Raw genomic sequence first — 12031 nt, forward strand, 5'->3', positions numbered from 1 at the left:
GGTTCCCCCAGAAACAGATTCAAAGACAAGAATTTGAGTGCAAGTGATTTATTTGGGGGTCAGGAAATACTGAGAGGGAAGTGGGGACTAGAGATCTGGAATGAAGAAGGGAAGACTTTGTGAAGCCAGCTATTCCTTGGATAGGAGCAGCTACATAATGAAAAATCTACATAATACCCAATGAAAAATAAAATTTGAGGCCCTTTATTTATAAATTATTAAAAGTTTCAGACTGATAACAAGAGAACTTAAGCCCAGCAGAGAGGGCCCTTCTAAGCCCTACGGGTGCAACTGCAGGGTTCTATGGTCAAAAAAATCAAAATGAAAATTGTCCACAGAAGAAACCACGCTGTCATAAATGTGTACAAGAAAAATATCCACAGTCCCTGCGCCCCCTCGCTCCACACCATGCACCATGAGCAACCTGAGGCGGACTGCGAGCACAGCTCCGGCACGGGCACCGGCAGGGGCTCGGGTTCCGGCGGCACCCTGGAGGAGGAGGTCCACATTGTCAGTGGTCTCCTCGTAGACTTTAAGCCCAGAGAACTCTGCTCTTCCGGCCGTTCAAGGGGGTATGAAGGATCCCTGATTGAGTTCTCATCAAGACAGCTTGTTGGTTTTGGCAGTTGTTAGGAGCAGAATCTGCCAAGTATGCGTTGAATGGTATTCACTTGGATCCCGAGAATCCACGGGCCCTGAGGCTAGAGTTTGCCAAAGACAACACCAAGATGGCCAAGAACAAGTTAATGATGACCCTAAATCCCAACAGTGCTCACCCCGCCTAGGAGCACAATTTTAACCTGACTCAGTAGATTGCTTCTTGATTGCTGTCTGGCCTCTTTCTCAACCCTGTCCTTCCCTAAGGTTTTTCTCCAAACCCTCATGGGAGAATTCAGGGACCACCTTGCTAGGACACCCAGACCCCCCCCTGCCCTCGCAGGCCTCAGTGGGACCAAGCAAGGGTCAACCACCTGTGCAATCTTGCTTTTAAATAGTTCGCTATGGGTCGGAACCGACTCGATGGCACTTAACAACAACAAAATATCAAGGAAATGAGACATTTCATTTTGCACGTTTTCTGGCATGAGTTAAGACACTTAATATATGTGTAAGTGTACAGTTTGTTCTTACATTGATGGCACCATAGCATTATGTCCTGGCTTCATTTCTATCCACTTTCCACACCCTTCACCCAGTAAGGACCCAGCTCTGCAGCCAGGTCTGCCTGGATGCGCCCCCACCCCCACCCACACACACACATACTACCAGGCTTAAACAGCTACAACAAAAAACCAACAAATACATATGCTTTCTTTTCCAAATCAAGGTCCTCCTTTTCCTTTTCAGATGGCCCAGCCTTTGGTCCTTATTCTTTCCAAATTTCCCAACAAACAAAAAGTGAAAGTATTTTTGTGCCCTGTGTAATAAAATATTTATGCATCACAAAGGATTTGTGTGGTGCGTGTGCAATTACTACAGACCTTGTTCGCCCTGTCAGATGAGTTTAATGTTTAGTTTGAAGCGTGAAGAAGAAAAGAGTGCCCATGTTCTTCAGCAGTGAGCCGGTCTTTTGGTTTTGTTTTTGACCAGATGGTACTTTGAGATAAATGAAGTGAAGGAAAAACTGTGCAATTTTATTTTGTTCTGTGAGCATACCAGTGCTTTACCTTTAGCTGCTACTGGGACTGTCTTGATGTTTTCAGACTTAGGAGACTTGGGGGTTTTGATAATTGCTGATCCTGTGAGACTGAAGGTGGATAATATTTGAAATAAGAAATGAAAAAATCATCCAAAAGAAAAATGCACACAGGGGAAAATACACAATTATTCACAATATTAGAAATCAGTAAGGTCTCATCTGAATCCTACTCCTGCTTTTTATACGAGAATTTTTCGGTGTGTATTTTTCTTGTGTGTATTTGTGACATGGATTTGTGTGTGTTTGTAATTGTCGTGTGGACTTTGTTCATGTGCTTTTTTTTTTTCTGGTTAGGCCACTGCACAGGTCAAATATCCTGAAGCTGGCCCTGGCCTTGGGCCCCTGGGAAACTTATTCTTGGAGGAAATTTTGTAAAATGGAACAAAATATCCATCTCAGAATTATTCCACTCATGGGGCAAGGGCTGAAGGCTGTTCCTGGCTTGTTGGCCTGCCTTACTTAGGAAGAGTGGCTTTCCCAGGCTTCCTCAAGCAGATCCTGGCAGCATGTCACCTCCTCCAGTGACAGGATTCGTCCTGAGGGACAAGAGCAGGGCATCAACAGTGTATGCTATAGGAATGTCCCACAGGAGGCACAGGTGGTGTCTAGGTTTCTGCCTCACGCACTGGAAGGTAGAAGGTACTTGTCTGAGACAGGGAGTACAGGAAGAGGAGCAGATGGGCAGGTGGGGGTGGGTTTGGATGTGTTGAGTTGGATTCATCCAAGTGGAAACTGTCAAGAAGAAGGTTGGGGCCTCAGAGCCAATATCTCGCCAATGTCTGTCCTGGAGATATAAATTGATACATCATCAAAGTCATGGGCATGAGTAAAAGTACCCAAGAAGAGAGTGCAGATTGCTCTTCAATGCCTGTTACCACTGTCCTCAGGCTGCCGGCTCTGAAGGTGCTGAGTTAACTGAAGTGGAAAACTGTTCTCCCAGAAGCTCCTGCTTCTCAAGCCCCAGCCTTAGGACCAGGTGAGCCTGCCTTCATGGCTCAAGCCATCCCCATCCCCATCCCCACCTCCATGGCTGGCTGATGGCTGTAAACTGCCTCCTGGTTCATCACTGCCCAGGTCCTGTTCCCGCCTGGGTAGACGAGGAAGGTAGGTGATTTAAAGGTGTCAGAATCAGTCTGCCCCTTCCAGCCAAGAGAGCAGCAGAGAAAGAGGCAAAGGGAGGTTCTAAACTCACTTGTACAAACATGAAAATCGTTTTCTCCTCCTTATCACCAGCTTCTATTTCACAGGTTTTCTCCAAGCAAATAAAAGCCTAAGTTTACAGATGGATATTAAAACAATGAATTTTCCCCAAATGGAGACAGTACAATGGTAAGGTTTTGTGGAGTCTAATTACCAGGAGCAGTTAAGTATCCAAAACTTATTGAGTGGGTGTCCAGATGAACTGGTGTTCTTGCATATTTCAATGTCTATTTAAAGAAAGGGTTCTGCTTCCATTAGTAGCAAGAGATGCTCCTGGAAGCCACTTTATTTCCCATCATTAAGATCAGTCCAAGTTTCCAAACTGAAAGGAGGCTAAATGAATCTGACTTGGCCAGCTCAGGCAGCCCTAGGGTCCTTGGCCAGGTAATTGCTTCCTTATTGTTCTCATTAAAAGGAAGGTCAAGGGAATCACAGGATTTCCTGCTGTGGCTGCTTTTAGAGATAGAGGCCTGCTGTTTGTGGGGGCAGGAGGGGCTATCCAGGAAACCATAGAGGACTGATGAGCCTACTTAGGGGGAGTCTGGGCACCCTCAGGGCCATGGGTCAAGTTTGCATTTTCGCGGCCTCTCTTCAGGTCTCACTAGGCAGAACCTTTCTACTTTTCTTCTGCTGATAAAGAATGGACGCATATTTAACTGTTTCCTAGGTTTCAGTGTGGGCAAGTTAAAGCAATCTGAAAAAGAGCTAGAGTGTTCTATGTGCATTTAAATGAAAAGTGGAAAAATTACAGAGGAATGCGTTCTATTTGTCACTGTGGAAAATGAAACATCTGGCCTGTTCATTAATTTTTTACCTTTTAGTCCAGCTAGTTTGGCATAGCAAAGACACAGCTTGAGCAATCCTTATTGATTATAATTTCATGGCTGTTCTACCCAGTGGCTATATTCAAATACTGAACATCAGGTTTGGCCTGAGCACCGGCCAATTGAATGAAGACCAGCCCCCAACAGTTTGTACATGGTATTGTGTGTGCTGACCAACAACAGTCCTGGTGATAGCTTCATTCAGAGAGTAAAGGGGGGGGGGTGTTGAGACAGGAGTTTCAAGTGGCATTTTGTATTACAGCTTAAAGTCTAAAGCACTTGGATTGTGGAAGGCTACGGTCTACAGTAGGAGCCCTAACTTCATTTGGAAGCTTGACATAAGTTTAGATTCCAATTGAGTTCTTTCTGACCATTAATCAATAATGTGACAGGTTTTCCCTCAGTAAGAAGGGTGTGAAAGGGGATTACAGGGAGGGGCAGGTTTGCCCTCAGGCTTTCACTTGCCTGGGTGTGTTCTTAACGATTGACTGTAAATAGCCACAAGTTACCTAAAAGTTGGGGTCTAAGTGGCTATGAGTCAGTCACACCCTGACTACTCTGTGGACAGGTGGTTAATTAATCCCCCAGAACCAATCCTGTAAGCATTTTAAATCTACAATTGTAGCTATCCCAACCATGGTCCTTTCCTGGCTTCTGTAGTCCTGCATGCAACAATGAAGGACTGATCTGCCACCATTCTCCATTTGGTGGCGATTTTCCTTGTCCCCTAATCATAAGGAACTCCATGGTCGCGAACCTGTGTACTCCATTTCGGTCTCTATATGGTATACATGCTGATGGCTTCTTTCATTCTGGGATATTGCCTTTGTCTTGTCTTGGTTACCTTCAAAGGCTATAAAAGGGTCTCTATAAAATATGCTTTTCCCATAAAACAATTTCCATTTGCCCTAGGGTCTTGCTGTGTTGTTGTTAAATACCTTAAAGTCAGTTCTAACTCATAGAAGCCCTGTATAGTGTTTCCAAAGACTGGCTGGTGGGCTTTAATCTTGACCTTTGGGTTAGAAGTCCAGTGCTTACGCTACAGTGCCACACCAGGGTCTTGTTGTAAAGTATGCTGATGAGAACACTGCGTGTTAAGTGACTCTGGTGTGGTACTGGGAATTTACTTCCAGGGGCTGGGGTATGGGCCTAACTGCCCTCCTGCTACTGAGAACACAAATACCAAGGACTTGGAATCCAAAGATGAATAATCTGTGATATCAAAAATGACATTGCAAATTGGTTCCAAACACAAGGATGTTTCATAATGGTCCTGGTGCTGACTGCCTCATGCAGCTTCATGCTTCAAATGTTTTTCAGTCAAATAAAGAAGCTTAATAGCCATCAAACTCTTGTCCAGTGTGATTACCATAAATCATTATAAATGGTTTCTAATATTGCTAGGAACCTAGATGCATGGCCAAGAGATTCTCTCATTGAAGAATGTGATATCACAGTGCTCACAGGACCAGCCTGCACCTCTGCTCAGGAAGTGAAGAGAATCTCCCCAAAATGTCTACTAGAACACGATACCTTTCTGCAAGAAAAGTCAGTGGTGAGACCCAGTCGACATTATTTAGACAATGGCTATGATAATAATCAGGGCTAATATTTATTGAGCAATTACTCTGTGGTGGACCCTTCTTCACATGAGCTACTTGATTTGTAGATGAGGATACGATACGGAAGCACAGTGAGGTTGCAGAACTTACCCAACGTGGTCAGCAACTCAGGTAGATACTGCCTGGTGATAACTTTTCCATCCATTTCACATCAACTATTGAGACCTTCTAGGTGCTGTGCTTGGAGCCCCCTGTAGGATAGGCACTGGACTGCTAACCACAAGGTCAGCAGTTCAAACCCACCAGCCACACCTCAGAAACCCTATGCAGGGTCACTATGAATTGAAACAGACCCAACAATGATGGGTGCTGTAATTAGGGAAATTACCACACCAGCGCTTGCAGATGTCCTCACTTGAAGAAGGCTGTTTCAGGGGCTGAGTTTATGCTGCACACAAGCCAAAGATAACAGTAGGAGGTCTCTTGCAGTTGGAGGGGCCAGGGAAAACTGGGGGCAGGGGACATTTGAGGAGAACCTTGAGGAATAGGTAAGATTTTCCTTATGTTCAGTCTTCTCTCCACCCTTGCAGATGATGTGGATGTCGTTCCAGGTAAAATTTCAAGCTTACATTAATGTTCTCTTTTCTTTGGCTCTAGACAGGATCTAGACCCAGCTCTTCGTTCCTCTGGTCCCTATCCCACTGGGAACCTGCTTGTATACCTCCTCCCACTTTGCTCCTTACCTTGCCCAGATGGGTCCAATATCGTCACCACCCGACCCAGCGAAGTTTCCAGATTTAGAAAAAAAAAAAAAAAATTCAGTACCACCAGCTAAATTAAAACTTCCGATAAACAACAGACTTTTTCAGTATAAGTATATCCCAAGCAATAAGGAGCTCTGGTGGCGTAGTGGTTACAAATCGGGCTGCTAATCTCACGGTCAGCAGTTCCCTGGTAAAATGAGTCTTTCTGCTCCCGTGAAGCTTTACAGCCTCGGAAACCCTGTACAGGGTCGTTATGAGTCGGAACCGACTCCACCGCACATAACAACAACAAAGCAGTATCAGCAATGGGTTTGTTTTTTAGTTTGCAATCAGGAAGAAACAGCTTTGGCCACCAGAGGGCAGGCTAGCTTGTGAAATGATTTCTTCCAGCACCAGAAGAAAAGGAACTGTTTCACGCTGGACAGAGATTCCCTTCTTTTCTGTAAACCAGGTCAGAGGAGAGAAAACTGAAGGCACATCCCCTCCTCTCCGACAGCAGAGAGTCTCCCAGATAGCCCCACAAGAGCAAGGACTGATGGGCTCTGAGTCCAGGTCTCTGTGAGTCTTCTCAGTGCTGGTGAGCAGCGCCAGCACTCGTTGACACAATCTCACCCAGCCAAGGCGGGTTAAATTCTGCTCGGCAGGCAGTCATCCTCGCTGATGGAAATCAACTGCGGCTGAGTGACAATGACTCACATCCTATGTGTGCGAGACTAGAACTGTATGTATGGGAGACTAGAACTGTGCTCCAGAGGATTTTCAATGGCTGCTTTCTCAGAGGTCTTTTTTCCGAAGTTCCTTGGGGTGGATTCGAACCTCCAAGCTTTTGGATGCTGCTGCATGCATTGAGTTGGTTTTGACTCATAGCAACTGTGTGCAGGGTTTCCATGGCTGTAAATCTTTACAGAGCTGAATGCCATGAGTGGCTAGTGTATTCGAACTGCTGACCTTTAATTAGTAGCCCAATGCGTAACCACTATGCTAGCTGTTCTAAATGCACTAGCCCGTCAAGGTGTCTCTACAGCCTTATTGAGTGGCTGAATGAAAGTCAAAGGAAATTGCAGAATCCACAGACTGTGTGATGTTTCTCTGTGTTAAAGAACACACACACAGATTCATATTTTTGTCTATGGACAAGAATAACTCAGCCGATATTAAGCAAACTATTTTCAGTGGTTGCCTGTGCCAGGAGTGAAACTAGAGTGGGGGTAGCTTAAGGGTGAGCTCTGAGCATGATAACTAGGATCTGTGTGGAGTTTGAGTACAATGAATGTGGGATGTTAAGAATTGTGAAAATGTACTGTTTGTAGTTGTTGTTGTTAAGTGCCGTCGAGTCAATTCCGACCCATAGCAACCCTGTATAGGGTTTTCAAGGAGCAGCTGGTGAGCTTGAACCACCGACCTTGCAGTTCAAATGACTTTGCAATCTAATGCATTAGCCCACAGCACCACATTTGTAGTAGTTGTTGTTGTTATGTGCCATGCAGTTGGTTCGGACTCATAGCGACCCTGAGAAGCTTTTTAAAGAGGTTCAATGCCTCCAGTCCCATAGGCCCTCCCAGTTCATTGGGCCAGGCTGCCCTCCCAGCCCAACCTGGTGTGGTGCTTAGCATTGAAGCACATTCATTAATGGGAATCAGTGCAGATTTTGAGTCAAAGGAAAGGCCTTTATGTGACAATAACAGGGGCTCTCCCAATTCCTGTCCGGCACGAGCGGAATATCTGTGTGAGTGTTGCATATACGACTGTCTGTGGACAGACACAGCCTCTCCACCCCAACACACTCATCTTCCAATCTGGTCTCTGCTCCAAATCCACCAGGGTTCACTTCCTCATGGAAGCCAGCCCAGGGTGCTTGGAGCATGATGTGGTCGCTGCCACAGATCCCATCCTTGAGCCCCTCACAGCTATGCTGTCCTCCTAACTTGCCCCTTCACCTGACCCTGCTGACAGGGTGTGTGGAGTCCTAGAACATAAGAACTCTGGGCAGCCAGAAATGGTCCCAGGTTCTCTTAGGCTCTGTTTCTTAAGTAGAAGAAAGAGAAGTGGTCTTCCTTCTTCTAGATCCTTCCATCATCCTATCCTTTCCTGGAGTCAGCTAAGCAGTGTGAGCTCACCCTTCACGTCTGACACTGAACTCAATCCCATTTCTCAATTTCCAGCTAGACAATAGATAGATCTATATGGAGACCAATAACACTAGTGAGGTATGCACACCTTAGAATAAACAACCATTTGAGATAAAAAGGGCAGAACTTGCCCAAGGGTTCACAAGGGTAAGGAAAGAAAGAATAATGTAAATGGAAAACACAGAGAAGAAGTGGGAATAAGTGATATTACATAGTGTAGACTGCAATCAATGGCATGAAACAAAATGTATCTGAATTGTAAAATGGAAAACTGATTTGCTCTGTAAATCTTCGCAATAAAAAGTTTTAAAAAGAAAGAAGTATGAACTCCATCTACATAGGATTCCAATTTGGTGATGAGCATGTTCATATATGAGGGGGTTTCAACAAGTTCAATTGTGGAAAAATGGAAGTGAAAGATAATGGAATTTTCCCACAAACTTCTTGAAGCCCCCTTGTATGTGATCACATGTGTGGAGAGAGGTTTAGGGGAATGTTGTCCTAAATGCTCTGAGATAGGGATTATGTGTGAGACTCTCTTTTCTCATGGTTGTGGTTTGTAGTTGTTAATTTGTTTTTCAAAGCTTGTTCACAGCACTAGAACAAAATCACCGTGAGGAAGAGAGAGGATGTAGAACAGAGACACAGAAAGCAAGATGAGGCAATAAGGAGAGAACAAAATAAAATGAGAAAGAGAAGGATAGGAGAGGTGGAGAATGAAAGAGGTAGAGGCAGAAAGGCAGCGGGGAGAGTGGAGGTGTACACTGGGAGTACCCAGCTGAGACCTTGGTGTGACCCCAGAGTGGCAGCAGCAGGTGTCCTTAGAGCTAGTGGACCTGGCATGGATTGGCCGAGTTGCTGCCCATACACTGCCTGCCAATGTACCATAGTCGTCATTCCAGGCTTCCCTGTGAGGCCCTCTGGCTGTCTGGGCAGCCTGGCATCTCTGCTGGTGAAACAGGCAGCAGATGCAGGAAGTGGCCAGAGAGCAAAGTCTCCAGGTCAGAACAGCTGAGTGTTGGGTCCCCCAGATTTCTGCACATCCTGCGAGCAGAGGCACTGGCTGTTTTTCTTCCCAGACTGTCTTTCCCAGGATGTCAGTAAAGCTAACAGCTTTAGAATATAGTGACAGTATTTCCCTCTGGAGTAAAGGGCAGGCATGCTTACTGCCCATTAGAAAACATTCTGCTCCCATCAGCTAAGCATTCCTCTTTTGTACTACAACCCCCTGTTTGGGTAGGTATCACTTGGCCCCCTTTATGTGGCCTTGTAGGGGTTGGGGAGTGGTGAACTGATGCAAAAAGACTTTGGCTAAGGCTATTGCTGTGAGTAATATAGTCCTTTGTCTTTGACCCAGAAGTCTCAAGTCTTTGACCAGCATCTATGAAATTGGGCAGACTAATTTGTTAATGGGATAAGTGCTTAGACTTTTTAAACTGAGATACTCAGAAATAAGCAACCACATAGCCCTTTTCCATTCCTGAGGACCTAGGGAGCAAGGCACTATGGAGACCCTGAGCACTGTGTCTACCCAGTGTCCCAGTGCCTCCGAATCTGCCTATTGTAGATTGAAAGCCCAGGTATAGTCTACCCAGAGTTCTGTGAAATTATAACCCAACTACATTTGTTTCCTGTGACTGCTGTAAAAAAAGTTACCATAAATTGATGGCTTAAACCAACAGAAATTTATTCTCTGACTGTTCTGAAGGCCAGAAGTCCAAAATCACCACCTCTAGAACCAGTTCTGGATACCTGATACCTTCAGCGAAAAGGGGGGAAATGATAAGGGAGGAGACGAAAGGTAGTGAAGACTTCAAACTGGTGAAGAAATCTGAGTGTAGGCAATTGCAGGGCAGTGGTCTTCTCTTTATATGTGACCTTTCTGGCCCTGGGTTTGTCAACAGGATTTGCTACACCACAACCTTGCAAAAAGATTGAACAGTCTACTATGCAAATAAAGTGATGTGGCCTATCAATGGGATTGGTCAGTTTTTCCCTCCTGCTAAGTTGTAAAAGAGCTCTGGTAGCGTGGTTACGAACCGGCCTGCAAGCCGCAAGGTCGGCAGTTCGAAACTACCAGCCATTCTGTGGGAGAAAGATGAGGCTTTCTGCTCCTGTAAAGATTTACAGCCTCAGAAACCCAGTGCAGAGTCACAATGCGTCGGAACCGACTCCACGGTACTTAACAACAACAGGTTTATAAAGGAGCTTTGGTAGTGTAGTGGTTACGAATCGGGCTGCTAATCTCAAGGTCAGCAGTTCAAAACTATCAGGTGTTCCACAGGAGAAAGATGAGGCTTTCTGTTCCTGTAAAGATTTATAGCCTCAGAAACCCTGTACAGGGTCGCTATGAGTCGGAACTGACTTCACAGCACATAACAACAACAGGTTTATAAGGGCTAATCCTCCAGAGGCTGACAGATGGTGGTGGGGACTCACTACCATCAAGATGAAGAGTCTTCATTGTGGTCTTTCAAGGTCTACCCATATGAGATCAGACCAACAACTGTAACATGCAGATTCGATGGGAAATGTAGGGGGCAGTGAATTTATGCTAATGAGGGAGGAACGGCTCCGTGAAGGAGGGTGAGAATAGTTACACAGCTGATGTCATCAGTGTCACTTAATTGTACATGAAGACACCATGGAACTGATCTGTGTCCTGCTGTGTTTATCCTCAACAACAATAAAATCAATAAAAACATTTTTAAAGGGAAAACCTAGAGGAGAGTGTGCTTTGGGCCTTGGTGTCTGCACTGAGAACTTTCTAGACCCAGGAGACAGAAAGAATGGTAACACTGGAGATGGTGGGAAATGGCATGAGATGGTGGTAGCTGAAAAGCAACAAGAACCAGGGACCAGCAGAAGACAGTGGTGGGCTTTGTGGTCCATGGAGTGAGGAGGCAGCTCACAGAGTGAGAGTGTGGGGTGTCTTCAGGCAGGAGGCTTGCTGGTGGAGTGGAACTTCCAGGTTCTTCTGATGGAGTCAGCAGAGCCGGACCACTTGCCTGAGTGCAGCTGGTCAGCTAGGATGACTGAGAAGGAGGTGAGCGCTATGTTGCTTGGAAGCTGTCCTGATGGATGAAGTGTATCCTGAGTAGTTCCTGTTACTTTTCCTGGTCCTGAGCTGTAACCTGTTACATCCCTAATAAACCAGGGTGGTCTGGGAGTTCTGTGTGGCCATTGCAATGAATTCTGGGGCCCAGTGACATCACTAGAGTTGATTGTCTTCTAGTGTGGTGACTTATGGTGTCACCCCACATGGACCTCCTCTCACACTAAACCGTACAGAACCCTTAGGAATGTTTGTTATAATTTAAAATCATAGAACAATATGTGATAATTAGCTATAAACTAAATATAATATTTCTTAGATTGCATGAATACCAACAACAAAATTTCCTTGTAAAATCTTTTACAATGAATTGTAACATTAGTTGCAACATTATTAGTTATTATTTGTAAAAAAAAAAAAAATTTCCTTCTTTTCTTTAATTACTACTTCATTCTCAAAAATGTTATTGAGGAAGAACAAACAAGAAGGCGGATCAGGTGAAAGTGCAGTAAAGAAGCTCTGCCAGCAACAACACAGAATACCCAACCAAGCAGGCTCAGGGGATGGTCCCAGAACTCTGAACCACATATAAAGGGATACTTAGAAGGTTGGAAGGCTCACAGGTGGGGGAATTTGTGGCAGAAGCAAGAAATCTATTGCTTTCTAGTCCGAGATGCTCGGCTGCTACAGGAGCCGCCATCTTGGGTGAGACCACGTGGGGAAAGGATCGGAGTGGCCACAGACGCCTGGCAGAACCGCTGAGATAAAGGTGTGGACATTCTTTTCTTTTGGTATCTA

At 45.2% G+C, this 12031-nt stretch overlaps 1 protein-coding gene across 1 annotated transcript in view; it reads right to left on the minus strand.

Moving 5' to 3' along the window:
• Positions 1-9848: 9848 nt before the first annotated feature.
• NETO2 (neuropilin (NRP) and tolloid (TLL)-like 2) overlaps positions 9849-12031 on the minus strand; it is a 171824-nt gene continuing 169641 nt past the window's right edge. The window contains 1 exon segment of the mRNA XM_006878339.1: positions 9849-9937. Coding sequence (XP_006878401.1) covers positions 9849-9937 — 89 coding nt within the window.

The sequence above is a fragment of the Chrysochloris asiatica genome, unplaced genomic scaffold (assembly GCF_000296735.1).
Source record: "Chrysochloris asiatica unplaced genomic scaffold, ChrAsi1.0 scaffold00204, whole genome shotgun sequence".
NCBI classification, from domain to species: domain Eukaryota; kingdom Metazoa; phylum Chordata; class Mammalia; order Afrosoricida; family Chrysochloridae; genus Chrysochloris; species Chrysochloris asiatica.